The sequence below is a fragment of the Prorops nasuta genome, unplaced genomic scaffold (assembly GCF_024137725.1).
Source record: "Prorops nasuta isolate Cenicafe-Biocafe unplaced genomic scaffold, Cenicafe_Pnas_1.2 PNAS00002, whole genome shotgun sequence".
In the NCBI taxonomy this organism is placed as follows: Eukaryota; Metazoa; Arthropoda; class Insecta; order Hymenoptera; family Bethylidae; genus Prorops; species Prorops nasuta.
In genome coordinates this window covers 6,149,697-6,174,179 of record NW_027116799.1, presented here as the reverse complement: position 1 = coordinate 6,174,179, position 24,483 = coordinate 6,149,697, and the positions used below count along the sequence as shown (strand labels likewise).

General features: G+C 35.2%; 6 protein-coding genes across 9 annotated transcripts in view; 4 read left to right on the top strand and 2 right to left on the bottom strand.

Moving 5' to 3' along the window:
* Window positions 1-35: 35 nt before the first annotated feature.
* On the top strand, window positions 36-2,179 carry Prosalpha5 (proteasome alpha5 subunit). Its single transcript, XM_066732645.1, has 3 exons — window positions 36-188; window positions 944-1,504; window positions 1,606-2,179. Exons 2-3 carry the CDS (start codon window positions 944-946, stop codon window positions 1,771-1,773), a joined length of 729 nt encoding a protein of 242 aa, XP_066588742.1. The 5' UTR covers window positions 36-188; the 3' UTR covers window positions 1,774-2,179.
* Window positions 2,180-3,211: 1,032 nt separating this feature from the next.
* Window positions 3,212-4,674, top strand: ATPsynB (ATP synthase subunit b, mitochondrial). The gene is made up of 4 exons (XM_066732655.1): window positions 3,212-3,372; window positions 3,691-3,852; window positions 3,959-4,311; window positions 4,380-4,674. Exons 1-4 carry the CDS (start codon window positions 3,345-3,347, stop codon window positions 4,554-4,556), a joined length of 720 nt encoding a protein of 239 aa, XP_066588752.1. The 5' UTR covers window positions 3,212-3,344; the 3' UTR covers window positions 4,557-4,674.
* A 142-nt stretch (window positions 4,675-4,816) lies between these two features.
* On the bottom strand, window positions 4,817-7,413 carry Rift (Riboflavin transporter). 2 transcript variants are annotated; one of them, XM_066732624.1, is made up of 3 exons: window positions 7,165-7,413; window positions 6,543-7,088; window positions 4,817-6,479 (listed from the first exon to the last, which is right to left on the bottom strand). In XM_066732624.1, the coding sequence occupies exons 2-3, from the start codon at window positions 6,752-6,754 to the stop codon at window positions 5,396-5,398; spliced, it is 1,296 nt and encodes a 431-aa protein (XP_066588721.1). In that variant the 5' UTR covers window positions 6,755-7,088; window positions 7,165-7,413; the 3' UTR covers window positions 4,817-5,395. The 2 variants fall into 2 exon arrangements, with proteins under 2 accessions (XP_066588721.1, XP_066588731.1); XM_066732634.1 differs by having other exon boundaries at window positions 4,817-6,467.
* A 948-nt stretch (window positions 7,414-8,361) lies between these two features.
* Window positions 8,362-24,483, bottom strand: part of LOC136779413 (uncharacterized) — a 52,519-nt gene continuing 36,397 nt past the window's right edge. For all 3 annotated transcript variants that reach the window (XM_066737000.1, XM_066737008.1, XM_066737017.1), the window contains exons 2-5: window positions 15,989-16,227; window positions 14,241-14,716; window positions 13,818-14,156; window positions 8,362-13,374 (exon numbers count right to left, since the gene is read on the bottom strand). In XM_066737000.1, coding sequence (XP_066593097.1) covers window positions 12,903-13,374; window positions 13,818-14,156; window positions 14,241-14,716; window positions 15,989-16,156 — 1,455 coding nt within the window. In that variant the 5' untranslated portion in view covers window positions 16,157-16,227 and the 3' untranslated portion in view covers window positions 8,362-12,902. The remainder of the gene's footprint in view (window positions 13,375-13,817; window positions 14,157-14,240; window positions 14,717-15,988; window positions 16,228-24,483) is intronic.
* On the top strand, window positions 17,340-20,355 carry LOC136780494 (outer dynein arm-docking complex subunit 4-like). The gene is made up of 5 exons (XM_066738882.1): window positions 17,340-17,595; window positions 17,699-17,974; window positions 18,683-19,109; window positions 19,324-19,587; window positions 19,728-20,355. Exons 1-5 carry the CDS (start codon window positions 17,340-17,342, stop codon window positions 20,353-20,355), a joined length of 1,851 nt encoding a protein of 616 aa, XP_066594979.1.
* On the top strand, window positions 21,332-24,476 carry LOC136780487 (outer dynein arm-docking complex subunit 4-like). Its single transcript, XM_066738870.1, has 7 exons — window positions 21,332-21,516; window positions 21,949-22,176; window positions 22,477-22,572; window positions 22,730-22,754; window positions 22,868-22,897; window positions 23,028-23,563; window positions 23,669-24,476. Exons 1-7 carry the CDS (start codon window positions 21,332-21,334, stop codon window positions 24,474-24,476), a joined length of 1,908 nt encoding a protein of 635 aa, XP_066594967.1.

Sequence of the window (24,483 nt, the reverse complement as noted above, 5' to 3'; positions counted from 1 at the left end):
GTACCCCCACCACCATGCAAACATGACGTGCATTAGACGTGACTCGGCTCGGAATCGGAATGCAACCCTAACCTCTGATTCAACTCAATTCAACTTACCATTTTGATGATTAACGTTGGTTTAACCTAAACATTCATCATTTAAGTATAGATTTACCCTGAATCTGAAAAGTAAGAAAAAATTCAAAGGTAAGTCAAATAAACTTAAAAATTATTTTTGCATTAAAAGAATTAAAGAAAATAAATGCAACTGATACTTCAAGTTAAATTAGTATTTTTGTAATAATGAATTTACCAATACCTGCCTGCTTCATCTTTCTGAGCTTAATAATTAATCAGTTTAAGGAACTTTATAACCGGTCAGATTGACAAGTTTTATGCTCCAGACTATGTTTAATTTTGAAATCTATATAGTAAAAAGGGTTGCAGTTAAATTTTTTTGGTAGTAATTATCACAGTATAATTTATAATAAAAATTGAATAAATCACATTAATCATTGATTTCATTCAGCATGAAATTGTAAATTCTAGTTGATAACATAATTTAATTTGCTTTCTTTTTTGGCTAAAGATGTTGGATATATGAGACTGGTAGAGTTTATGTTAATTAAGTCAGTAGTGGTTTATAAGATTCTTTTAATACTTTAAAATAAGAGTCTTTAATAAATGATTTAAATATATTTAAATACAAATTTTTATTACAAAACTTAGATCTTACAAGCAGATTTATTTCCGTATTTTAAGAAATGTTTGCTTTATATCTTTGTAGCTCACTGTTATTTTAAAATATTATTAAAAATGAAATACAAATCTTAGAAATAAAAGGCTATTGTATGTTTAGCCATAAATATAACTTACATTTAACCATTTCACATTGAATATGAAAAATATATAAAAAAATTTATATTATGCACTATATAAGCACAAATGTCTTTAATTTACAGATGTTTCTAACTCGTTCAGAATATGATCGTGGTGTTAATACTTTTTCACCTGAAGGCAGGTTATTTCAAGTCGAATATGCTATAGAAGCTATTAAACTTGGATCCACTGCCATTGGAATTGCAACCTCTGAAGGTGTAATTTTAGCAGTAGAAAAGCGTATAACTTCACCCTTGATGGAGCCTACAACTGTTGAAAAAATTGTAGAGATTGACAAACATATTGGTTGTGCAGCTTCTGGCCTAATGGCAGATTCAAGAACAATGATTGACCGAGCTCGTGTTGAATGTCAAAATCATTGGTTTGTTTACAATGAGAGAATGAGCGTAGAATCTACAGCACAGGCAGTATCAAATTTGGCTATCCAATTTGGTGATAGTGATGATGATGGTAGTGCCATGTCAAGACCATTTGGTGTTGCAATGCTTTTCGCTGGTATTGATGAAAAGGGTTCTCAACTTTATCATATGGATCCTTCGGGTACATTTGTTCAATTTGATGCTAAAGCTATTGGTTCAGGAAGCGAAGGTGCTCAACAAAATCTTCAAGAAATTTATCACAAAGTAATGCTTCTAGTTTAATTTAATTTTTATATATTCAGAGAGTGACAAGAGAGAATATTTTTGTATTAATCATATATAATCTTATTTTAATTTGTTAACAGTCTATGACACTAAAGGAAGCAACTAAAGCAGCACTTACAATATTAAAGCAGGTGATGGAAGAGAAGCTAAATGATACAAATATTGAAGTTATGACAATGACACCTGGACAACTATTTCATATGTTTACAAAAGCTGAGTTACAAGAGGTGATCAAAGATATTGCTTAACTTTTAATGTAAAATTTTCAAAATTAAGATTAGTATATGGGATATTGAATAAAACTTTAAAATTTTGATAAAACATTTTTTTATATATTTTTTAAATATTTTCATCTTTTTATTGAAATACAATATTAAATAGTTTAGCATTAATAGGTAATGCAGTCGATACTCATAATAAATCTTGTACTTACATTCTGAAATCAATAAATTTAGCTTGTCCACCATCTCCAACCATCGAAAGAACCCCCAGTAGGATTCAGTTCTGGCATGTCCCCATCCCATTCCAAGAAATCCGCCTTCATCAAATAATCTTTAACCAATTACATACATTTGTTAGCACACTAACTTGTAATCTGTAATTTCTTTAAATCCATACTTATTTAGCTAATAAACTAATTGCATATGGATAAAATTATTTGCTTTTTGTTATTTGGCACTTTTATTAATTTTGGAGAAATTCATAATCTTAATGTTCTATATAATCAAACATGTGCAGCAATCTTTACTAAGAGAGCTGAGCTTTCAAATTATTGCTGCATCATAAGACCATACCTCGAATATCAAAATTTATCCGCGGTACGGTTCGCGGAATATTTAGACTATTTTTATACAAAGTACTCCAGGCGAATATCTACAAAGATACATGAGATGCGAAAAACTTGTTTGAACAAGTTTTCCGTTCTTCGCGTACTTTTTAAGGTATTCGCAATACAAAACTCGATATAAAAACGAGAATATCTCCCGAATTCGTGGATGGGTCTGAAAATGATGTAATCGCTGTTTCTGGAAATATCATAAATGGAAAAAACAAAAAAGGCATTAAAACTAAAAGGCGAACTATTAGATTTAAAGATTATTAAAAATAGTGCCGATTTCCTATAAGCTTAAAATTTAAGTGTTTTGTTCAATGGCAAGATTTTTATATCAGTGGTAGAATAAATGTCGAAAATAAATGCGGACGAATCTAAATAATTACACATAAACTCTCATCTAAATTATTCGCTATGTGCACACCTACACGTTGGCAGTCAGGTAAGAATGTGTAGCAATATACATAAACAAAAAAAGTCCGGCAAAAATTACAAAATTTACCGACAGTCAGCGCTGATATTATGCATATGCATTACTACACATTCTTACCTGACTACCAATGTGTAGGTGTGCACATAGCGAATAGATAGAGCTCTTTTAACTTGTATTTATTAACAAACAAAATCTTCGATTCCTAAAATAATAAACGCATAGCTTTCTCATATAACTATTTTTTTGGCCACGCTGGAAAATGAAAGCAAAACAGTATCCAAAATAAAATTCACGAACAATACAATTCGAGTACAAAAGGAAGCATTTAATACTTTAAATTCAAAATTACCGCCGACACTAGCAAAATAGGGCAGACAATAACACCAACGAACAAAGTGGACCAATAGGATTACTTTTCGACTGAATCCAACCTAAAAGTAAAAGACGATAAAAATCCTTATGGCTTGCGCGCTGCGTTGCGCCGTGGTGGCCATTAGGTATATACAGTAAGAGAAAATTTAACGAAACTTTTGGATAATTGAAGAGCAGTAAAAATGTTATCCAGATTAGCGCTGCGAAATAGTAAGTAAAGAGTATTGACCTTTCATTCCAAATGTTAAAATTTAATCATTGGGTAATCTCATACAATAAAAACTTTAGTAGCAAGTATCTGTCATCGTGCTGTTTCTTCAAACCTTTTTCTTTATTATGTAATAAAATTTTGTAAATTAAAAAGTAATAATTATTACCAGCAAATGCTGGACTTATTAGTTGACCCTTATACATTATTTAAATAATTATTTAAGTTAAATATATTGTGATACTTGTTGCTTATTAGATAATTTTTATGAACGATGTTAGGTTATGTGTTCATTTATGTAATGTATTTCATTTTTTCAGCCCAAGCACTGCCTACGGTGGCTTGTGCGGTTCAAAACAGTTCATCTGCCACCTCCTCTTTATATCAAAGACGAAAACGCCTGATTGATCCCTCTCCAGTTAGATATGGGTTTATTCCGGAGGAATGGTTTACATTCTTTTACCCAAAAACTGGTGTAACTGGTAATTCAAACTTCTTTTTACCATATTTATATTTAAATTTAAATATCACAGTGAAGATTATAATACCAGAGATATATTTTTATATGTATAATTTATAATATTTTAGGTCCTTATGTTTTCGGGGGTGGTCTAGCCACATATTTGCTTTCCAAGGAAATCTACATTTTAGAGCATGAGTTTTTTAACTCATTGTCATTGTTGCTTATATCAGTAGTTATGATTAAAAAGTTTGGTCCATCACTGAAACAATATTTAGATAAGGAAGTTAAAGACGTTGAGGAGCATTATACTGGAAATAGAACAGCTCAACTTCAATCATTAGAAGACTCTATTCAGGAACAAAATAAGGAAAAAGAGAGGAGTGCTTTACAGTTCTTGATTTTAGATATTAAGAGAGAAAATATTAAAATGCAATTGGAAGCTGCTTATAGAGAAAGATTGAACAAAGTGTACAGTGAGGTGCTGTGAAAATTAAGTACCTTTTTCTAATTTGTTTTTGCTGTATTTACTTACAAAAGTGTTTACAGGTTAAGAAACGATTGGACTACCAATTGCAACTTGCAACTATTGAACGCAGAATTGCTCATAAGCATATGGTCCAATGGGTCATCAGTAATGTTTTAAAAGCTATTACCCCTGATCAAGAGAAAGCTAATCTTCAGCAGTGTATTAAAGATTTAGATGCTCTATCCCAAAAGGCTTAAAATGGAAAATTAAATAGTCATAAATATACACCATTTTGGTTGCAACTCATTGCAAGAATTTGTAAAATATTATACCAGAATTAATGAGTAACTCAATAAATACTATGTTCAAAAATAATTATCGTTACTTTTGTTTTATTGAAAACAAATGTACAATTTATAACTATTAAAACAGTCAGGATTACCTTAAAAAAATATTGCATCGAAAATAGTTGCTTTGCTAATAAATAAAGTTCATTAAAATACTGTTGCATAATTAAATTATAACTTGAAAGTAACGATATAATTTATTATTATATATATGTAAAAGTTAAATTTGCTACAAACAATAAATCAAACGATTTGAACAGATTTGTTGAAACCACAATACAAGTTTAATTCAATAAGTAAAACCCATATAATACAATAGTTTAAGTACAACAGTTTATAACCAGTAGACTTTGCATAATGCAAATAGATAAATATGAATGACCTGCATTCATATTTCCAATTTATATATTTATAAAATTTTCATATTCTAACTTTACACAACATTTCCAATATGTACAAATATAAATCTCCTGTTACCTCTTCTATCCATATATACATTATATTCATCTGTATTTATTAGGCCTCAATCGTGTTTTATTTAATAAAAAATATTCTAAATTAGATTAAAAAAATCCCTGAAAGGATTTGTTTCATGGGCTTTTCTATAGATAATTAAAACTGATTGCGTGGAATAAAAGTAATAAAACTAATGAGCCATTATCTATTCTATCACAATAAGTTTAACTGTATGCTGTGTTTTATACAAGGAAATTAAACTGTACAGAAAAACATTAAATATCACTGGCCCATTAATGTGGGCAAGGATAATACGATTGAAATAGTTTTACATGATTGACTAAAACAAAAGTTGTAACCGCGCCTATCAAGGAACCAACCTGAGTGGCTACACCAGTATAATAAAGACCTCGTCCAGGGTCAGGCCGGAAAAGAGTCGTTATACCCATTTTAACAAATCCTATTAGACCGCTAACAGTTATCCAAGAAACCACAACAATTAATAGCCCAAGCCAGCTATCTTGCAAAGGTGGGGTGGGAGACTTCAGCGCTAAATAATAAATAAATCCAGAGAATATTAAAATAAGGCATGTGAGGCCATTTAAAATATTAATCTTAGGATTTTTTATAATGAACCCTAAAGACATGGCTAATGGACTAGCTATTGCTGACAAAGTTACTGTCAAATGATATGCTAAATTCCCATAAGGCATGCACGAAAAAGATTGTATACTTGGAAGTGTTCCATGGCCCAAGCAACTAACTCCTGCCATCAAAGTTAATAAATAACAATATGTATGTTTTGGCATTGTCCACCCAGCATTAGTTTTATAGCTGGGTGGTGCTTTTGTGTCTGTCGGTAATGTTTCCATACTTCCAGGTAATTTCACAAGTTCTCCCAAGGCAACTGGTAATTTGTTTAAGCCCACGAAAGAAAGTAAACTTAAGAATAGCAAGGATCCAAGGAAAATGAAAAATACAAAGGTTGAGAACATAGGTTCAGGATACTGTAACTCAAATTCTAATAAATCTGACCCTGGTTTTGTAATATCATTGCATTTAACATTTCCTCCCACTCCTTGAATCAAAGCTACTAAGCTTGGAATAAACCCACTTAATCCTTCTCCTACCAAATAAGACACTAAATATATTTCTCGATAATTTCTCATGTATGGCATGAACAAAACTGAGCTTGTGCATCCTACAATGGCTGTCACGAACATCAAAGAAAGTAGAGCAGTTGAATGTTCACCACCAAATATTATTGATGTTCTTGTGTAAAGAAATGCTAATATAAACGTTGTTGTTGTAGCTGCTGCTAATAGCCCATAAATTATAAAATTATCATGAGCCCAATTGGTATACCTGCAAAGAGAACTTAATCAATTAATTCCAAATGATCAATGTTTATATAATATGCTACAATTTTATAATACTTACTTTATATAAAGCGTATATAATATTGGACCTAAATTAGCAAATTGAACTAGCATAACCATGTATGCAGGTAGGCTCCATCCTTCTGGAGCAGTATTAATTATTAATGGTAACTGAACATAAATACCATTGATTCCTATCCAGGCACTGAGTCCAAACATTAGTGCCAAAACGTCCACGGTCAATCTTCGATTGCTTAATCGTTTGCTCAGCATTTTTTTATTAATCAATCAATTACATACATTTATCAATTAAGTATTAGTATGTTTCTGTTTATGATAACTATATAAATTTGGCTAAGCAAATGACCATGGAATGCAATTAGTAATCAAGTCTTTGGCAATAAAAATTAAAAGTGAAATAGGAAGGTTTAATAAACATTAAGATTGCTTAATTTGCCCTAATCCAACCAAATTTTGTTATTTTAATCATAAAACTGAAAAGACTAGTGTTGGATTAATCATTTCAGTAATTTTTACTGATGGATTAACCATAACCTCCTCGTATGATGAGCGATTGCTCCAATTGCGATGTCAAATCATTACGTACCTAAGGAAAATTAATTATAAACTAATAATCCATCAGAAGAATACTTTTCACTTATCAAAAATTGATAGTTTCTCACATTTTGGTCTCGAAAAAAATTCAAACAACTTTATGTTGAACCTTCTTGTGATGATATATATAGTATATAAAATGCTTATCTGCTCACTGATAAGAATCTTAAATTCTCATTGCAATTATATAATTCTCGAAAAAATAGACAATTTGTCTAGATGATAATTTACCTCCGCACCGTACACTTGGCCGAATTAAACTAAATATTAAAACGAAGTTACTAAATGCAAGTGGCTCAATGGCTGGCACAGTGGCATACGTGTCACTTATCAATTGAAATCCCCCCCTTATGATGCTATGTTAATCAAGTATATCAGTTTATATGTATTAGAGTCACAAATACATCAAATTTAATCTGCAGTTTCATTGATCAATTTATATAATCTACAGACAGTGACTATCAATAAAATTAGATCTTTAAAGATAAGAAAAATTACATGTATGACAGTTGAGGCAATTAACACATGCAGCTATACTGTATGCCTCTTGTTTTAATTAAGGAGATTCGTTCGTTTATAAAATTAACAATTAATGTGCAAACTTTACACAAAACAATTTAATAGACACCAATATTAATTTTGTATTTAGCTCTGAAAAAATTTATAAATGATTGATTGGCCAGAAATAAAGATAATTGATTATAAAATGTCCAATTTTTCAGGCACTTTTACATGAACTCTTATGACGCCAGACATACCGAGGTTTGGTCAATTATCTCTAATTCTAGATGACGAATCATTTTAAAATTTTCCCAAAGCTAAACACACCAATAAAATTGATATATACACATATGATACATTGTTTTGAGTAAAATTGGATAATTAGAGTTTTTATATAAGAAAAAAAGATCGAGACCTCCTTAATAATGAATTGTTAGTACAAATTTTTTACACGCTATATGACGTCATAATAATTATCATATTACTATTCATAGAAACCACGTTCGTTTATCAACGCGAGTATACTGATAGGTTTGAAATTTTAATTTAATATTATATAACATTTTATAGATTTTTTCATACTGCCAGTCTTGTGCAGTTAATGAGCGAATCCAGACAGAGTGAATGAGTGATCTTTATTATTTAAATGCCAATAAGAGATAAATTGAAAGCGATACGCTGCAAACTTTGGTACTAATGAGAATTGGTTGAGAGGATACAAATTAATAAGAGATAAAAAACAGAGTAATAAATATAGACAAAGATTGAATATAGCAAGAACTTTATAAAAGACGAGACAGACTCACAGATGGTTTAAGTACATTATATTAGCATGTGTCTCAAAATTGTTGAGAAATGTTTATATGTTCACATATTGTAGGGATTCACACGGATGAAAAAGGGTCGCCAAAGGTGTTTACATATGTGTGCTTAGAAAGTATGAAAGTACATTAATTGAAAAAGAGTTCCCTATTTAATAGGCAAGAAATATTAATTCTTGAACTATCTAATATATGCTTCTTTATTGATAGTTTTCATTATTATTATATTTCCTTAACCGGAGGGCCATTGCTGTTCTTGTATCGTAGTTTATGATAAGAGACACAGTAGAGTGTCTCGACGGCAAGTATATATACATATATATATATATATATAAATATATATATATATAAATATATATATATATATATTCCGTCGAGATACTGTCGTGTACATTTACAGCAAAGTTGGCCACCTTAACCGCAAAATAAATTGCAATCTGTTTTATTTAATGAATTACAAATTCGCATGTGATTTTGACTACTGTACGGTCTTGCCTGTATCTCAAAAGTCAAGAAAACTATTCTCTAATAAATCTGATACGTGATGACAATTTAAATGACGAGCTCGACAAAACCATTGCTGAGTCAGTTTGTAAGTTTTGATTACGAATGAATGATAGTACAATACGTCGTTATACGATTGTGAGAATAAGAATATTCTTTTTCTTTCGAGTTATAAATATTTGTATAATTTGAGAACAGCAATGGCACTTTGGTACAGATGTTTACACTGTACATACACATCAAGGAAAAGCTTTGTTAATATATATAGTACATACGTATATCGAACAAGCATTGCGTCGCTATAAAAGTGACAAGTGGACGAAAATAAGAAAAAAAAAATACTTTTTGCGTAATTCGCAATTATTATATATTGCTATGTATCAGTGCAACTTCCGCATTGCCTTATCGACACAAGGCCCCAAACAGTAGTTCATTAATTAATCTTTAACTATCGACACGGTGGTCCGATAGACTCAGCTGGGAACAACTTATTGATTTTTTGTTTGATTATTTAAATGACGTCTCTATATTTTTGCTTATGATCGCATTGTTCTCTTCCTTTCAGTTATTCATCGGAGTTTGATCTATTTTATTAATCTGATGTGGTATAAAAGATATTACATGCTATATATTTTAGAATAAATAATTAGAAAAAATTATCATTTCAGGATTGTGTGTTTTATGGTTTTATGTCAGACCACACACAAATTCATAGGTGCATCGCTGAACTATCACGTCGGTATACAGTCAAAGGTTAAAGAAAAAGAAAATTGGGAATTCACTGTTCCTGGAAATATTATCAGGAAAAATGTGTCACAGTTAAAGGAAAAGTTATTTTTGTTGTGTGATTCTTATTTCCTTTTATTTTTTTTTTTTGGGTTAAACGAAGAAGTCGCATTGATATATATATATATATATATATATATATATACGCATTCATTTTATAGCGAGAGCTATAGGATTGTCACAGCTTCTACCATAATCGCACAGATTTTTTTCTCGATAATGAAGAAACAGTATTAATTTACCAATACTTCTGGTAAACATATCATAATAATCAGTAGATATTAGTAGAAAATTTTTGCTTTGTACAGCAGCGAAATTTATATTAGCAAACAAATGATAAAATCTCTCTTTTCCTCTTTGAAAAAATTCTCCATTTAATACCTCTCTTTACAAGAATCATCGTAAATATCGTGAACATCATATATAAGACAAATTAGGACAAGGCTCTCCTGAAAAATCGTAGCGAGTGAAAACAGACTTAAAAATCATAAAAGATATCTTATCTAGGTATATTTTTAAAAATTTAACGACACTTATCTGAAATACATTTTTTCTTTCTATTAATTAATAATATAAGTGTATAACTTTTGCTATTTGACTTGCAAAATATATTCCTGTTAAAATGTATAATTTAACAGCGACGTAACGATGCTATAAATATCTGCACTATATGGTAATATAATTATATACGGAACTGCTTGAAAATCAACGAGCTATATACAAATATTCTTTGCTATAACACTATTTAATAGAATTGCGCGTCCAAGCCTGGAAAATATAGAAGCGCTCTCATTGCGATAGGTGGATTGTACAAGCAGATTATAATATTAATGCGTGCGATAAATGTAATTTTTTTGTCTTTTTTTTCTTATATATCTCACTAATATAGTAGGTACAGCACTTTTGTCCTCATATACAGGTACACAGATGAAATTCGCAGAAAGATTCATAATTGAAATTTTTATAATTCACTCACCATCTTATAATTTGTTGATTCCCCTTCTCCTTCTGTAAGTACACGTATATATACAAAGTTATACAGAATCTTTGTGAACTTCTAGCGAGGATATGTTTTTTGTTTGGCTAGGTCAGTGCTTACTTCGTATAGTATTAGTTCTGTTGAGATTAGGAGGAAAGTCATTCGGCATCAATGATAAATTAATCTCATTAATCCAATTCTAAGATTACATATTATTTATGAGAGTTCTCATTATTGCATAATATATTTCGCAGACACACATTCCCATTGCCTTATTAACTAATTAATTAAATTAAATACATAATGTCATAGAAGATATTTGTGTACTTTCACGAAGCTTATAATTTTTAATTATTCTTTATTATCTATATATATATATATATAATCATTTTATACTATTATTTATTTATTCGATTGCTTAAGATATAGTCGGAGACAGTATTTGTTTGGGTATCCACGCGTTCTTATGTTCGATAAAATTAGCAACGCAAGGTAAGAGCAATTTTTAAAACAAAAATATTAATTTATAATAGTTTCGTGTTACCTGGTCATTTAGCCGAAACTATCTCGCACACTCTAAAGAATTTTATTTTCTCCTATCGTCTATCTATATATAACAACTGTATCTCTAATATTGTTAAATTTACATATATTTCTCGTGAATAATATAGTATATACTGCGTCCCAATGCTGAATAACAAACCGATCCCTATGATTATTTTATTTAGTCAAAGCAAAATAGGAAGGTGAGAAAAACTTTGAACGAAAATATTAATATTCTTCAGGGTATAGATTGACGATAGTAGATAGAAACAGTATAATGGTGTGTATATACCTTTTCCCATACTCTCACAGGACGAAAAAAATAATTAAAAATAAATTTAAAACAATTCAATGAACAAATGTCATCTCGTCTGAGAAAAAATCAATTCAATCAATTTGGTCGTAGTACGCGTGTGTATCGGTGTGCTCTTATAGAGTTTAATAGGAGAGAAACGTTTTATTTTCGTCTCTACCATATTTATAATATAATTGTAATATACTAATACAATTTTGCTAGAGAAGTTTCGCCTTTTCCACTGCACATATAGCACAATTCTCTCGCCAGTTCCAACTTTTCTCAAAAGAACAAAATAAAAAATAACGTTCCCACAAGTTTTCATTTTTAGTTATGCCATGCTCCAATCTTATATCCCGCTTTGGTTCTATATAAGAAGCAAGTAGACGAAAGTAAAGTTATGTACCCAGCCGTTTAAGCTTGGCTATTTGCATTATCAACTCTCGTCGCGTCCTGAGCAGCTTGGCAATTCGCGGGGATTCCGGGTCATATTGCGTTGCACTCTCCGCGGGATAACGATAAAAATTCCACAAATAAATTCGTCAAACCCACCGCAGAACTTTGAGTTACGAATTAAAAATTATATAGGTACAGCATAAAAACAAAACAAAAAGTAGTATAAGGATCAATCTTTGAACGATTATCTCATAACTACTGTATACATAAACAGGTGTATAAGGTATATCTAGTAATCAAAAATAAAAAAAATAACAGCCTCACCAGCATATATAATCTACATATGAATTTCAAAATCGCTCGCACTCGCTCTTTATCCAGTTTCTGAGCGAGCGAAACAGGCTACTCCGCGATAATGGTCGATAGGAGGTTCGAGATAAGAGGAAATTGCGTCACGTGTGTGCGGTCGTAGCACACGTACTAAAAGGGTGAATGGGGGGAGGTGGAATTGATTTAGAGAAATCGGCGTGTGAACGGTTCTCAAAGCGCGTCGCCCTTTCTGGCGGCCATCTTGGCAGCCCTAGTGGCGAGAGCACCAAGGGAACAAACGAACCCCGTGAGGGTTTCCCAGAAGGTGGTCCTGCGTCGTTTGTGGACCCCTGGACCTCCCGGGTAAGCCGGGTAATAATAGTGAGCGTAGGCGTAGTTATCCCTCTCCGAATACGTGCTGTCCGCCCTGCTCGACCTTGAAGACTTAGGCTGGTGAACGATGCTCTTCGCGTTATTCGACTCCTGACCTATGCTGTGCCTCGGCGAGCTGTTCTCGCTCCTCTGGACCATTTGTTGCTGCAACTGAACGTTGCTCAGCCTCCTGTCCATGATCCTCGCGAGGTTCAGGTGAACCCTGCTATCGTTCTCCTGGACCACCGGAAGTTGACGTCTGTAACCAGTTGGTAAGGATTCCGCGTAATAATCCACTTGTCAGGCGTATTCCGTGTCCGTCGACGCCGATCTTTCCAGTTGACCCGCTGCGTGACCTTGAGTAGTTTGACCTTGCTGCTGCTGCTGCTGTTGCTGTGCTTGGGCAAACGCGAGACTCTTCTGGTAGCTGAAGAGCTGCCGCTCCAAGCTGTAATTCTCAGCCTGCAGGGACGCTATTTCTCGACGCATCTGCTGATTGTGCACTCGACAAACGTCGTCGTACTTGTGGTAAGTCGCCTGGAACAGCAAGTGGCTCTCGTTCCACTCCAAACGGATCCGAAGCTGACCTTTGTCCGTGAGGAATGGACACTGGTTGTCCTTGACCTCGTTCACTCCCAAACTTGTCTCCATGATGATCCCCTCATCGGTGGATTCCTGGGCGTAGTAACGACTGAACGGTGCCCCGGGGAGCCCTATGGCCTCCACGTGGGGCTCCTCGCCTCGCATCAGGTAAGCCGACCAACTCACGTACCTATAGGTAATTGTAAATAATAAACACACATTGTGCTGTCATATCCCTGCGTACTAGTGTTCCCATTTCGGAGAACTTGAAGAACAGCGATAATGTCTCGTATAACGTGTATGTACCGAAAACCTTTCTAAAACGTTCCAACGTGTCAAATTGAGTCCAGGAAGGTTTCTGACACTATAACTGTTACGAGGGATGAATGAAGTACTTGAGACGTTCCGGAGCACATATACAAATATAAAAGAACTTTTATCTCTGTGACTATGATAGATATCAATGTTCTTTTATAGAAAATTTTTAAAGCTCCTTTGTATTTACTTTCAAAGAGATCTTGCAATAAATTGACGTATCTATAATTAAATAAACAAATGAATTTAAATGTTTCAATTCCACGACGTCTCAACCACTTCACTCTATTATATACTGTGCGCAAAGTTCCAAGTGACCTCAGGTGATTTCGTGGAACGTTGTGGATGTCCTTGTAGACCAGGTGAAGTCTGACGGTGTCAGAGTGAAGGTCGGCACGAATGGCCCAAGCCTGTTTGTCCCTGTCGTAGCAGGGAGCAGTTGGTAGCAGCGAGGAGCCGCCCATTGTCTGCACGGCGACTTCCGATATCGTGCGGGCCTCCACCATCTCCAAGGACACTCGAAGGACACCTTTATGAGCGATGTCCGACCACCTGTCCCGAGGATGCCATCCGTAACCACGACCCTCCGCATCGGACAACTCGTCTATCTGACCGGAATCGATTCTTCTGTCTCCCTCTCCAAGAGCCACGCTGTACCTGCGTGTGTGTTTGTGTGTGAAACCACATAGCCGAAGAAATTTCTTGGATTATTTCCCCGTCCAGACAATTTTCTGTACCAACCTGACCCTGCAACGGTGATCGAAGCCGGTGAGCCTCATGAGATAAACGCTGAGTCTGCCCTCCTGGGCTCTACATCCCTCGGACTCCACGTTCCCATGGGGATAGATGACCAAGTGCCAGTCGAAGCCCCCGAAGGTAAAGTATCCGGTCTCGAGTTTCTGGGGCTTCGATTGGCCAGCCGTGAAAACTCCAGTCGGCATTCGTACCTCGGCCATATAGACCGTCCGGATATTCGTCATCGACAATTCCAGCTGGAATTCACCATTGGGATCTGCAAAGTTGCGGCTGTACAGATCGGAGACTGCTATGTAGTTACGGTTGCCCTGTGCAGGAGCTTCGTAAGTGAATTTCACGCGCTTCCCGGAGAAGCCCTCGTTCATGGAGAAGTGTTCCCGGTTCAGTAGAGTGAACGTAAAGTCCACGTATACTCGAAGATCCCGGGATGCACCTCGCCAAACCAGATAAGCGCCGAGGACCTGAAATTCGAGAAGAGAGTTTGTTTTTCTTTTATTTTATTATTAAGAAAAAGAGGTTTGGAGAAAAATACTGTTTTATTATGTATAATGGTATGATATATATATATATGTACACTGCCGGTCAAAAGTTTAAGACCACTTGAGAAATTTGGCTCAAAAACAGTTACCTCTTTAAATGCCCATAACTTTTCAATGAGAAAAGATAGCAGAAAATTCAAAACACCATAAGAAAGGTGATGAAATTCTACATATGATGGAATTACTTTCATTCGCCAGAAGCTTATAATTTACGAATATCCATTAAATGAAATAGGTGTAAAATTTTTAATTTTTAATTTTTTGTTTCGCAAATTCAACTGCTTCTACCACTTACGAGAATTGTGGTACGTATCTGAAACTTCGGTGACATAAAGCTCAAAGTTTTAGCTTTAATTTGAGCCATCAAACGTAACGATATTCATCGTATTTCCTTATTTTCATAACGTTTTTCTGAGTAATGTCGAGAAAAATTGTTGACCGAAAAACAACTGCCCAAGCATTCAAGACAATTTCAGATCGAAGAATCCGTCGGTATTAACGACTTATTCTACTTATTCCATATTGCACTTTTATTCAATTAACACAAAGCACTATTCAATTTTAGATTAAATCAACAAATGTAGAGTAATAATTAACCAAATATATTTTATTAATTCGAAGATTTACAATTATCATATTACTTTTAATTGAATAAAAGTGCAATATGGAATAAGTAGAATAAGTCGTTAATACCGACGGATTCTTCGATCTGAAATTGTCTTAAATGCTTGGGCAGTTGTTTTTCGGTCAACAATTTTTCTCGACATTACTCAGAAAAACGTTATGAAAATAAGGAAATACGATGAATATCGTTACGTTTGATGGCTCAAATTAAAGCTAAAACTTTGAGCTTTATGTCACCAAAGTTTCAGATACGTACCACAATTCTTGTAAGTGGTAGAAGCAGTTGAATTTGCGAAACAAAAAATTAAAAATTAAAAATTTTACACCTATTTCATTTAATGGATATTCGTAAATTATAAGCTTCTGGCGAATGAAAGTAATTCCATCATATGTAGAATTTCATCACCTTTCTTATGGTGTTTTGAATTTTCTGCTATCTTTTCTCATTGAAAAGTTATGGGCATTTAAAGAGGTAACTGTTTTTGAGCCAAATTTCTCAAGTGGTCTTAAACTTTTGACCGGCAGTGTATGTATAAGACATTGTATGTACAGAATATTATCATAGTTTACCTTGTCGCCTCTGGAAAACGCCACAGCCCATCTCTGAAAACCGCAGACCAACTCCTTACTGGTGACGTCCCTTTCGGGATCCCTGACGACGCTTCTCGTAACCACGAAGGAAAAGACTCGCGTGCCACCGCGGTCTGGCAACTGCGCGAATCTATAAAGCAGCGCCATCACCGCATCCCGTAAATACAGTTAATTATTTTCCTCACAGTGTGATACTTTGGATACTGGCCAGAGAATTTCTGTAAAAGAAAAACATGATTTATGTTAGTTTGATTTCACTGAAGCGTTTTTCTCAAATCGATATGTATAAAAATAAAATTTTACTGCAAAATCCTGTTTATGTTTTATTCGAATTACTTTAATTAACAATGTATGCTTCGCTCGGTTAATAACAATGCAAATTTAATATTTAAAGTAAGAATGTGTAGCTGAATAAACATCCAAGAAAATATAACAAAATTAAATGGTGGGTATAGTATTGACACAGTATGTATATACACAACTACACAGTCTTATCTTTATACTATTGTATTAGCATACTTATATATACACGTATAACAAATAGCCGAATAGCACTTGCCAAGTAAGGACCATATGGCACACAGAAAATCTTAAGCAAAACTGAAACAGTGAGATGAAAACGGGCAAATTATAGTTGAGAATTTCAGTAATGGCTAAATTGTGGTTGTGGTCCATTTTTATCTCAATGCTTAAGTTTATTTAAGTTTTTTTTTGTGCTGTGGCCCTAATAATTTAGTTTTCTGGTGAAAGAATTGCTGCGAATGTGCATATGCATATATCTCTTTTAATATGCATAAATAATTATTCAGTGGAAATTATTAAGCTGAACTATATAATAATCCTCTTTGATGTGCTAAATATTTGATGCACCCTGTCCTTTATGGCATTAATCGGTACTCGCTTTTAGCGAAAGCCTCTCTCTCTTGCGCGCGCGAGCTTTCCAACTTACTTTGAAATACGCCTCTATGCAAGCTTCTCCCTCCCTCAACACTCCCCCCCCCCCCCCTCTTTCCACCTACATTTCTACAACTCACAATGAGAAGTTGCCTACTCTTATTATTTATTATTTCGCAATGGCGTGTGATCGAATCAGTGTAAATTTTCAGTCTAATTAGATCAATACTCCATTCGTTATTTTCCCCACGGCTATAAATTTTTCAGTCAATCATCATTCATCGCAAAATCACAATACAAGTAGTACAGGTAAGAATTTGCAAAAAGCTTGTGGCTAAATTAGATTTTACAAGGCTGGTACACTGTTCTTTAGGTTAAAGCAGCAAATTGGAGTGGTTTGCTTTGGTTTCCTTTATAATTGTATCTCAGCTAAAGGATGTTGCTGCTGAGGATAGGAGGGAAACAAGAGGTGGAGGCAGAGGAGGGTTTCCAGGATGCCAATGTTTACAGGGAATGGGCGATTCGCCTCACTCACTTGGGGAAATATCGCGATGCAATCGGAGTTTTCCAAAAATCGTTGAAATTCGCCAAGCAAGATGACGTCAGAACACTTGTGGGATATTGCAATGCTCTGTCAGAATTTACTAGGTACATCGAGGCGAATGAGATTGCAACAAAGGCTTTAAATATTGGTACTATTGCCAAAAAACCTACTGTGTTATTATATGTATAACATATTATTTTATTACATCAGCTGATTTAATATAATAAAATATATTATCATTTCGTATTCAGCACCAAACAACTATCAAGTGAAATTCCTGAAAGTCCACACGTTGTTCAAGATCGGTGAATTTGGATATAGCTTGATACATTCGCACGATGGACTGAGGAAACGTAAAATGCCCTTCGAATGGGGCGTTTATCAGGCGATAGAAGCAGTGAATAATTGCGTGGGGAAAAACACATCCCCTGTCGCACTTTGGCTGCTTCATCCTTGGATCCAAAAACTCGAGGAACATCGGGAATACCTGATTTCGAGGCTCGGCGAGGAGGAGGATGAATTCGAAGGTGAACCTTTCGCTCGTTAATCCAAATTGATTTTTAATCAACGAGGGAGTCACTCCGATAATAAGTGTAGTACAATGTCAGCCTGTTAGCAAATTGACTTTGTGGGTGGGCCAACTTTTGTCATCGGTCGATTTTCCACCGAAACAACTTCCGGTGGTAGGCGTTGGGATGAGAAATCCTTTTCCTATCGCGAAACTTTATCCACTTTCCAAAGCAGGATTGAACTTTGTGTTCTTCAGCCCCTACGGATGTAATTAGCCTTTGCTTACCTCTCACACGACAAGTTTCACATCTATTTTCATCCAACTTCCGGTTCCCTGTATCCACGAAAATAATGGCGAGTTTGACAAGAACAAACTTTTACGTTAAATATACGTATAAATTAACTCGATAAATGCTTCTGTTCAAACCAATTTTATTCCTGATTCTTGTGCACTATATAGGGGCCTCCGGATAAAAGGATCCTGTGCCAGGACATAAAATTTTGTTGAACTTTGTTATCTTTAAAGATATCAATTTTTTGTGTAAGACCTTTTTGAAGAGTCTTTTGATTTGCACTCGGAAAGGTCTTATACAATAAACATATATCTCTTTTAGTTTCAAAGATAAAAGGAATATTAAATTCATGGTTTGGGACCTTTTACCTGGTAGAGCCTGTACATATGTATTATCGCAGCAATTGAGGGAAAAGTGCAATCTTTGACGCAGGTATCGGAGAAGACGAATCGAAATTTAAGGTGAATGACAAGGAAGCACAGCGTGAAGCTTACTTGAAAAAATTACATCATCTATTCGCCACAAAAATTTTGGGTGAACTGGCAGTGGACAAGTTTTTCGCAGAATACTTGATGGACAATCCAAATCTCCTGAAATCGCATAATAAAGAGTCAGGGGATTGGATGATATATTACGTGGCCAGGACGCATAAAAAATCTTGCTACAGACAAGATATTATGCGGACGAGAATGCCACTTTACGTGTCGATTTTCGAAAAGAGAAAAATCCCCCTTGGCCACAGATGCAGGATGAACTATGATAAAAATCTTAGAAAACAGAACATCGTGATAAAAGCTGATTTCTTATTGAGGAAGCTGTTCAAGGCAAGAATGACTAGGGACTACATTCGTTTTTTCAGGTAAAATCTGAAATTGAAATAGCGAACCACTCAGAAAACTTCTATTAGATTCTCTATCACTCCTCTTTCAGATTCTTCAGATTTCCATTAGCAATTCATACCACTCACCGATTTTCCCTTTCCCCACACATACATACACATCATTCGTCACGAGTTCAATCTTTTTTCTTGGAATTTATTAATCATCTTCAGTCATTTCTCTGCCAACTTGCAGTTTAGTCGACAGAATCAAAGATGAATTTGATTCCTATTCAAAACGAATGTTTCCTGAACGAGACAAATGCCTGGATGAAGTGTATAAAATGGTCGCACGGGTGTACGTTGACACGAGGAACGTCACGTGTTTCGAGGATGAACTTTCCAAGGATATCTTCCTCAAACATCATCTGGGAATTCATGTGACGTCATTGCCAAGACAAACCGATATTGCATGGGTACGAACCGCGAACAAGAAGAAGGCCATGAAAGTCTTCAAAAGGTATATAAGACTACACAAATTTACACTAATTATTCCTCTCGTCTAAATAATTAATAAATTACAAGGCAAGAGCTCATCGAATAGTCAAGATCTAATTTTCTATATAGAAATTCGTATAAATATAATAAATAAAATTTCAGGAGATTAGCAATGGCGTATCGACCCCTGGAGCTAGCCTGGCTCTTCCACGAGTTCACCAAGTACCTCACTGAGATTCGACGCTTCGACCTAGCCAGATTCTACGCAAAGAAAGCACTGGAAAAAGCGGTATTGGCAAAAAATGTCAAGTGGGCATTGAACTCTCACCACCTGATGATGAAAATGGAGATGGATCAACGTAATAAAAACGAGGCGAAGGAATACGCGCTATTGGCTCTTTCCTGTGCACAAAAATTGGGGATCGATTTTCTGATCGATTTTTACGAGAGAATAGTGAAGATGCTCGAAGACTCGAAGATTGACAAATTTTTGGAAATCGACGGAATTTCGGTCAGGCAGCAAATGATTATACGTCTGATGCCGGAGGACATGAAATCCGAAGTGGACTTTTTGTTGCGAGCTATGAACTCCATGCCCACTGAAAGGAGGATGTCGATCATGCCTGGCTACGAACCACGAATTTACGAAACTAAGCTCCCCAGTAAAAGAAAATCCATTAAAATGATACCACCCAAGGATCGACAGATGAAAGCTCGATTAGCATTGTTCAAAGAATTCGATTCTCTTAAAAAGAGAAAGCTCGGTTACATTGATTTCGACAAGTATTAATTATTCTAGCTCGTACGAATTAGTCAACACGTTTGTCAAATAACTGTCAATTATTTATAATTGGTTATATTTTATATTAATGTAAATATGTTATTGTGTGTCCTAAACGTATGTTGCGAGCTTTATTTGCACACGTGTGTCTGATTTTTCATTATAATTCAGCATATGCATGGTATATAGGAAGTGGAGAATTGTGATGCTTATGAATCATTTATGAATGAATGATTTAAATTTGGTTTTTTGTTCGAGTCGAGAGGTGTTTTATAATAATTGATGAAATGGAAGGAGCAGTGCAGGAGGAGAGGTTTCTGATGAATTTATAATATTGTTATTAAAATTTGCATATCGCTGCTTTTGTCCTATGTGGATGAGCTTTTGTGAATTCGACTGAGCGTGGATCAAGTGGGCTGTATACGAACAAACCATTTCTGTGTGGAACACAACAGGGGTGTAATGCACACAACACTGTGTAGTAGTAGTGTAGTAGTGGTACACAGTGGCTAGTTAGAATAACAGGTTCATCCTTGGCCTTGTGCCACAGGACACGAGCTTGCAATTTCTGTTTAGCTATAAGACCATAGAAGCTGATCAGTTTCTGTTCTTGGTAACGTGTAATGTGTAATACAGTAGTAGGATTGTAATCATTGCTAGATCGATCGATACGAACGATATAACTGTGTAACCTAAAATTAACTCTCCCCCCTCCACCAATAATCTCCTAAAAATACATGAATCTACAAGGCAGTGGAATTTAATTTGAATAAAAAGCATATTTGTCTGAAAACTTTAACACGTGTTCCATTGATAGAGTTCTTCACTTGTATCGATTGGTTGGAAAACAATTGACAGAGACCTCCATCTCTCTCTTTCTCTCTCACTCGCAGTGGTAAAAGTCAACGTTGAAAGAAAGACTTAGTTTACATCGATTTGTAGTTTATTTTGCAGCGGAGGTCGGGAAATCAGAAAAGTATTAGAAATGGGCAAAATGAACGAAGCTTTGCAAAAGGAGCTGGATGATATCGAAGAAATGAAAAAACTAGTCGAGAACGCTGAAATTCGTGCCAGAGACGCCCAAACGGATAAAAACTTCAAAGGTGGGAGCACCAATGATCGAATATTTTCGAAAGCCCTCCATCGCGAGGCTGACGAGCTTTATCAGAGGTTAGTTATTTAGGATGAAACGAATTAAAACACACGGCTGGCAATATAATCGTCACTATATATAGTTTTTGTAACACTCGAGTTTTCTCGGAACGTGACACCATTGGGTCGTTAAACACTTTAATTAAGTAAAGGTCTGGTCTGATAATAGATGATAGGATTGTAGAGGGTGGGGGGTGGACGTAGCAAATAAAGCTCGAGCAAGTCTCATAAAAATTCCACTGCAGGAAAATAAACTCTAACCTGCAGCTGCGATTTGCAGTTTTATGGAGTTTTTATAATTTCGACATCCATCCTTCCAATTGGAATATCTTGAAGAGGGTAGTTTTTATTTACGAAATGTTTCGTTCGAGGCTAAATCGAATTTCGTCGATTCGTGATAAATGTGAGAAAATGTTTAAACGTAAGAAAAATAATGTTGACATGTGGTAGGGGAGATTTGGAAGGTGCTCTGGTTTTATATCATCGAGCAGGAAGTGTATACCCGCGTGACGGCAGTCACAATTTGGCAGCGAGGAAAACCGAGGCAGCAATAAGCTCCTGGAATGATCTAAGTTCTATTGGGAAAGCTGAAAGCTCGCGGCCCGAATTGACAGCTCTGAAAGCACTGAATCGACTGAAGCAATCTCCCAATCCGTCCACCGTCTCCGACGTCCTCAGGTATCCTCTCGAATAAAAACATTTCTTTGTGTCGAACTTTCATTCTCGAAAGCTCCGGCTTTTATCTCCGTAGCGCCACTGCTTAACTCCTGCCCCATTAAAAGTTGAAATATTGTAAAAATATCCAATCAACTCGATTGGGCCTATCAAAACTCCAACTTTTTTATTCTCATAACACAATATTTTTTAGAAAAATCCTTATCTCTTTTGCAATTAATTTAATTCCTTCCTCGTTGCGATGGGAGTTATTTTAGAAAATCTTGCGTTGTTTTTTTCGTGATAATATTCGTGTACACACAGGGTATCTCATTTAAACGACAATTTGAAATATTTGTTGGAAATTAAGTTTTATGAAAATATTATTCAAATTAAAGTTTTTTTTCACAAAGGAAACGCGTAATATTCTGTAATTTGAGGGCTAAGCGAAGTTCACATTGAGCTTTTTAAATTGAATCTCTCCTTCCCAGCAATTTTATGTTCCAAAAATAAATCTTTAATAAGCAAAGCTGAATTAAAGCTTATTCAATCCTAAACTTCTATCACAATATTATAGCTTAGCTTTATTAAATTATTGCGTGGTATTTTAAATGAAGAGCTTCAATAAATAAAGAAGATTAAATAACGTTTAAAGAAAGTTTCTCTCCGCCATGATAGCATTAAACAAGTTTTAATTCAATCATGTTGATTAAAGATTGAAGGTTGGAAAAGAAAAACTGTGCGAGTAATAGTACAGTCAGATAATGGGAACGTCGTTATCATAATTTAAATATGCTTTCCCTACTTCACGCGACATGCTATTAGTTGATTTGAAAAACGAGAAATGCCAATGGTGATATACGAATTTGAAATAGCATTGTTCGTCAAAGATTTGCTTTAAAAATGAAAAGAAAATTGTTAAGAGCAGATTATTTTGCAGATATTTCGATGATCACAAGAGCTATTGGAGGACAAAAACTTCGGGGCCACCGGTAAAAGCTCGAGTTTCGCGTGGCAAAAGACGAAAAGTCGAGGCCTCGTTGGCACTAAAGAAGCTGGAGTCAAGCTTTGAGGCAGGGGATATGTGGAAGGTCTTGAAAAGCTCCAAGGACTTTCTATCCCGATCAACGACACTGCTGGAGCTGAAATTCCACGTGAAAGCTCTGCGCTTGCAGGCTTTGGCCCACGTGGCACTTTCCAGACACGATCTAGCTGTAAATTCCACTGCCAAAATGGCCTTTATGGCTAAGCTTTCGAAAGATCCTGCTCTGATTTGCCTGTCCATAGTCACGTTAGGAAAAATTCATGTAACTTTTGGACATTTTCATGCAACTTCCATAGTTCTGAATAAAATGGCCGCTACCTTATCGCATCCACTTCCCAAAGCTTGGGTTTTGCATGATATTGGAAGGTTGCTATATATATATAAATATTCTTGATCTTTCATTAATCGTTCGAAGAAAATATTTTAAGTTCAACGAAACAAGGAAAAAATTTTCATTAATTCTGCCATTAGATGCCACTTTGAGATTGGAAATTATGGGAAAGCTTTGGAAATGGGAAAGCAATGTTTGGAAATGGCGGAGGAAGCTTCTTCGAGAAAATGGAGTATATACGGGGAGCTTCTTCGTGGTCAGAGCTTAATCAAACTAAACAGATTAGGAGAAGCAGTGGAGCCTTTGAAAATATCAGCTAAACTAGCCCTGGAAGAACGGGACGAAGAAAAATTAACATACATCACTGATTTGACCAAAGACGTTCTTGATTTCTTGAAAAAGAGGACTTTTGGCGAGGGAAAGTCGTTGGAAAATTTGTACGAGAGCGGAGAATCCAGCATCACGACAGGGAGGTCTTGGAAAAAATCCAGGGGGATTTTCAGCGATGATTCGCCATTGCCTGCATTAATCTCTAAGTACAAGAATGATTTCGAGAGGACCTGTGAGAAAATGAGCAGTTTTATCTCGTCGAAGAAGCCGCCCTTGGCCATGTTAGATTACAACGGTAGCATGAAATACTGGAACGATCCAATATCCAATTCGGAGGACGATGAGAGTGGGAAAGAAGAAAGTGACCTGGGTAAAGTGAAATTGACTGGTGGTAAATCGACATTAGTAATGGAGGATCTGCAATTTTCAGAATGCACTGGCTACCTCTCGGGCGTGGAGACAGGAAGAACCTGGACTTTGGTCAAGGACGATAAGGAACGTTTATCGAGGGAGGCCCAATTAGAACAAAAGCCAAGCGTGGATTCGTTCAAAAGCTCCACGACTAATATGACATACATAATTTCCGACTCTAATACACTGAAAAAAAAATTTACTTAAATTAAAG

What these genes read in the sequence shown, in the direction of transcription:
- ATPsynB (XM_066732655.1), top strand. Translation starts at nt 3,345, where the DNA reads ATGTTATCCAGATTAGCGCTGCGAAATA. An exon ending in CCCAAAAACTGGTGTAACTG is followed by an intron (nt 3,853 to 3,958) that starts GTAATTCAAACT and finishes ATAATATTTTAG; the next exon opens with GTCCTTATGTTTTCGGGGGT. An exon ending in TGAACAAAGTGTACAGTGAG is followed by an intron (nt 4,312 to 4,379) that starts GTGCTGTGAAAA and finishes AAGTGTTTACAG; the next exon opens with GTTAAGAAACGATTGGACTA.
- Rift (XM_066732624.1), bottom strand. Translation starts at nt 6,754, where the DNA reads ATGCTGAGCAAACGATTAAGCAATCGAAGATTGACCGTGGACGTTTTG. An exon ending in TTATATACGCTTTATATAAA is followed by an intron (nt 6,480 to 6,542) that starts GTAAGTATTATA and finishes TAATTGATTAAG; the next exon opens with TTCTCTTTGCAGGTATACCA.
- Prosalpha5 (XM_066732645.1), top strand. Translation starts at nt 944, where the DNA reads ATGTTTCTAACTCGTTCAGAATATGATCGTGGTGTTAATACTTTTTCA. An exon ending in TTCAAGAAATTTATCACAAA is followed by an intron (nt 1,505 to 1,605) that starts GTAATGCTTCTA and finishes ATTTGTTAACAG; the next exon opens with TCTATGACACTAAAGGAAGC.
- LOC136780487 (XM_066738870.1), top strand. Translation starts at nt 21,332, where the DNA reads ATGGGCAAAATGAACGAAGCTTTGCAAAAGGAGCTGGATGATATCGAA. An exon ending in ACCGTCTCCGACGTCCTCAG is followed by an intron (nt 22,177 to 22,476) that starts GTATCCTCTCGA and finishes GTGTACACACAG; the next exon opens with GGTATCTCATTTAAACGACA. An exon ending in GGAAAAGAAAAACTGTGCGA is followed by an intron (nt 22,898 to 23,027) that starts GTAATAGTACAG and finishes AATTTGAAATAG; the next exon opens with CATTGTTCGTCAAAGATTTG.
- LOC136780494 (XM_066738882.1), top strand. Translation starts at nt 17,340, where the DNA reads ATGTTGCTGCTGAGGATAGGAGGGAAACAAGAGGTGGAGGCAGAGGAG. An exon ending in GGAGGAGGATGAATTCGAAG is followed by an intron (nt 17,975 to 18,682) that starts GTGAACCTTTCG and finishes TCTTTGACGCAG; the next exon opens with GTATCGGAGAAGACGAATCG. An exon ending in GCCATGAAAGTCTTCAAAAG is followed by an intron (nt 19,588 to 19,727) that starts GTATATAAGACT and finishes ATAAAATTTCAG; the next exon opens with GAGATTAGCAATGGCGTATC.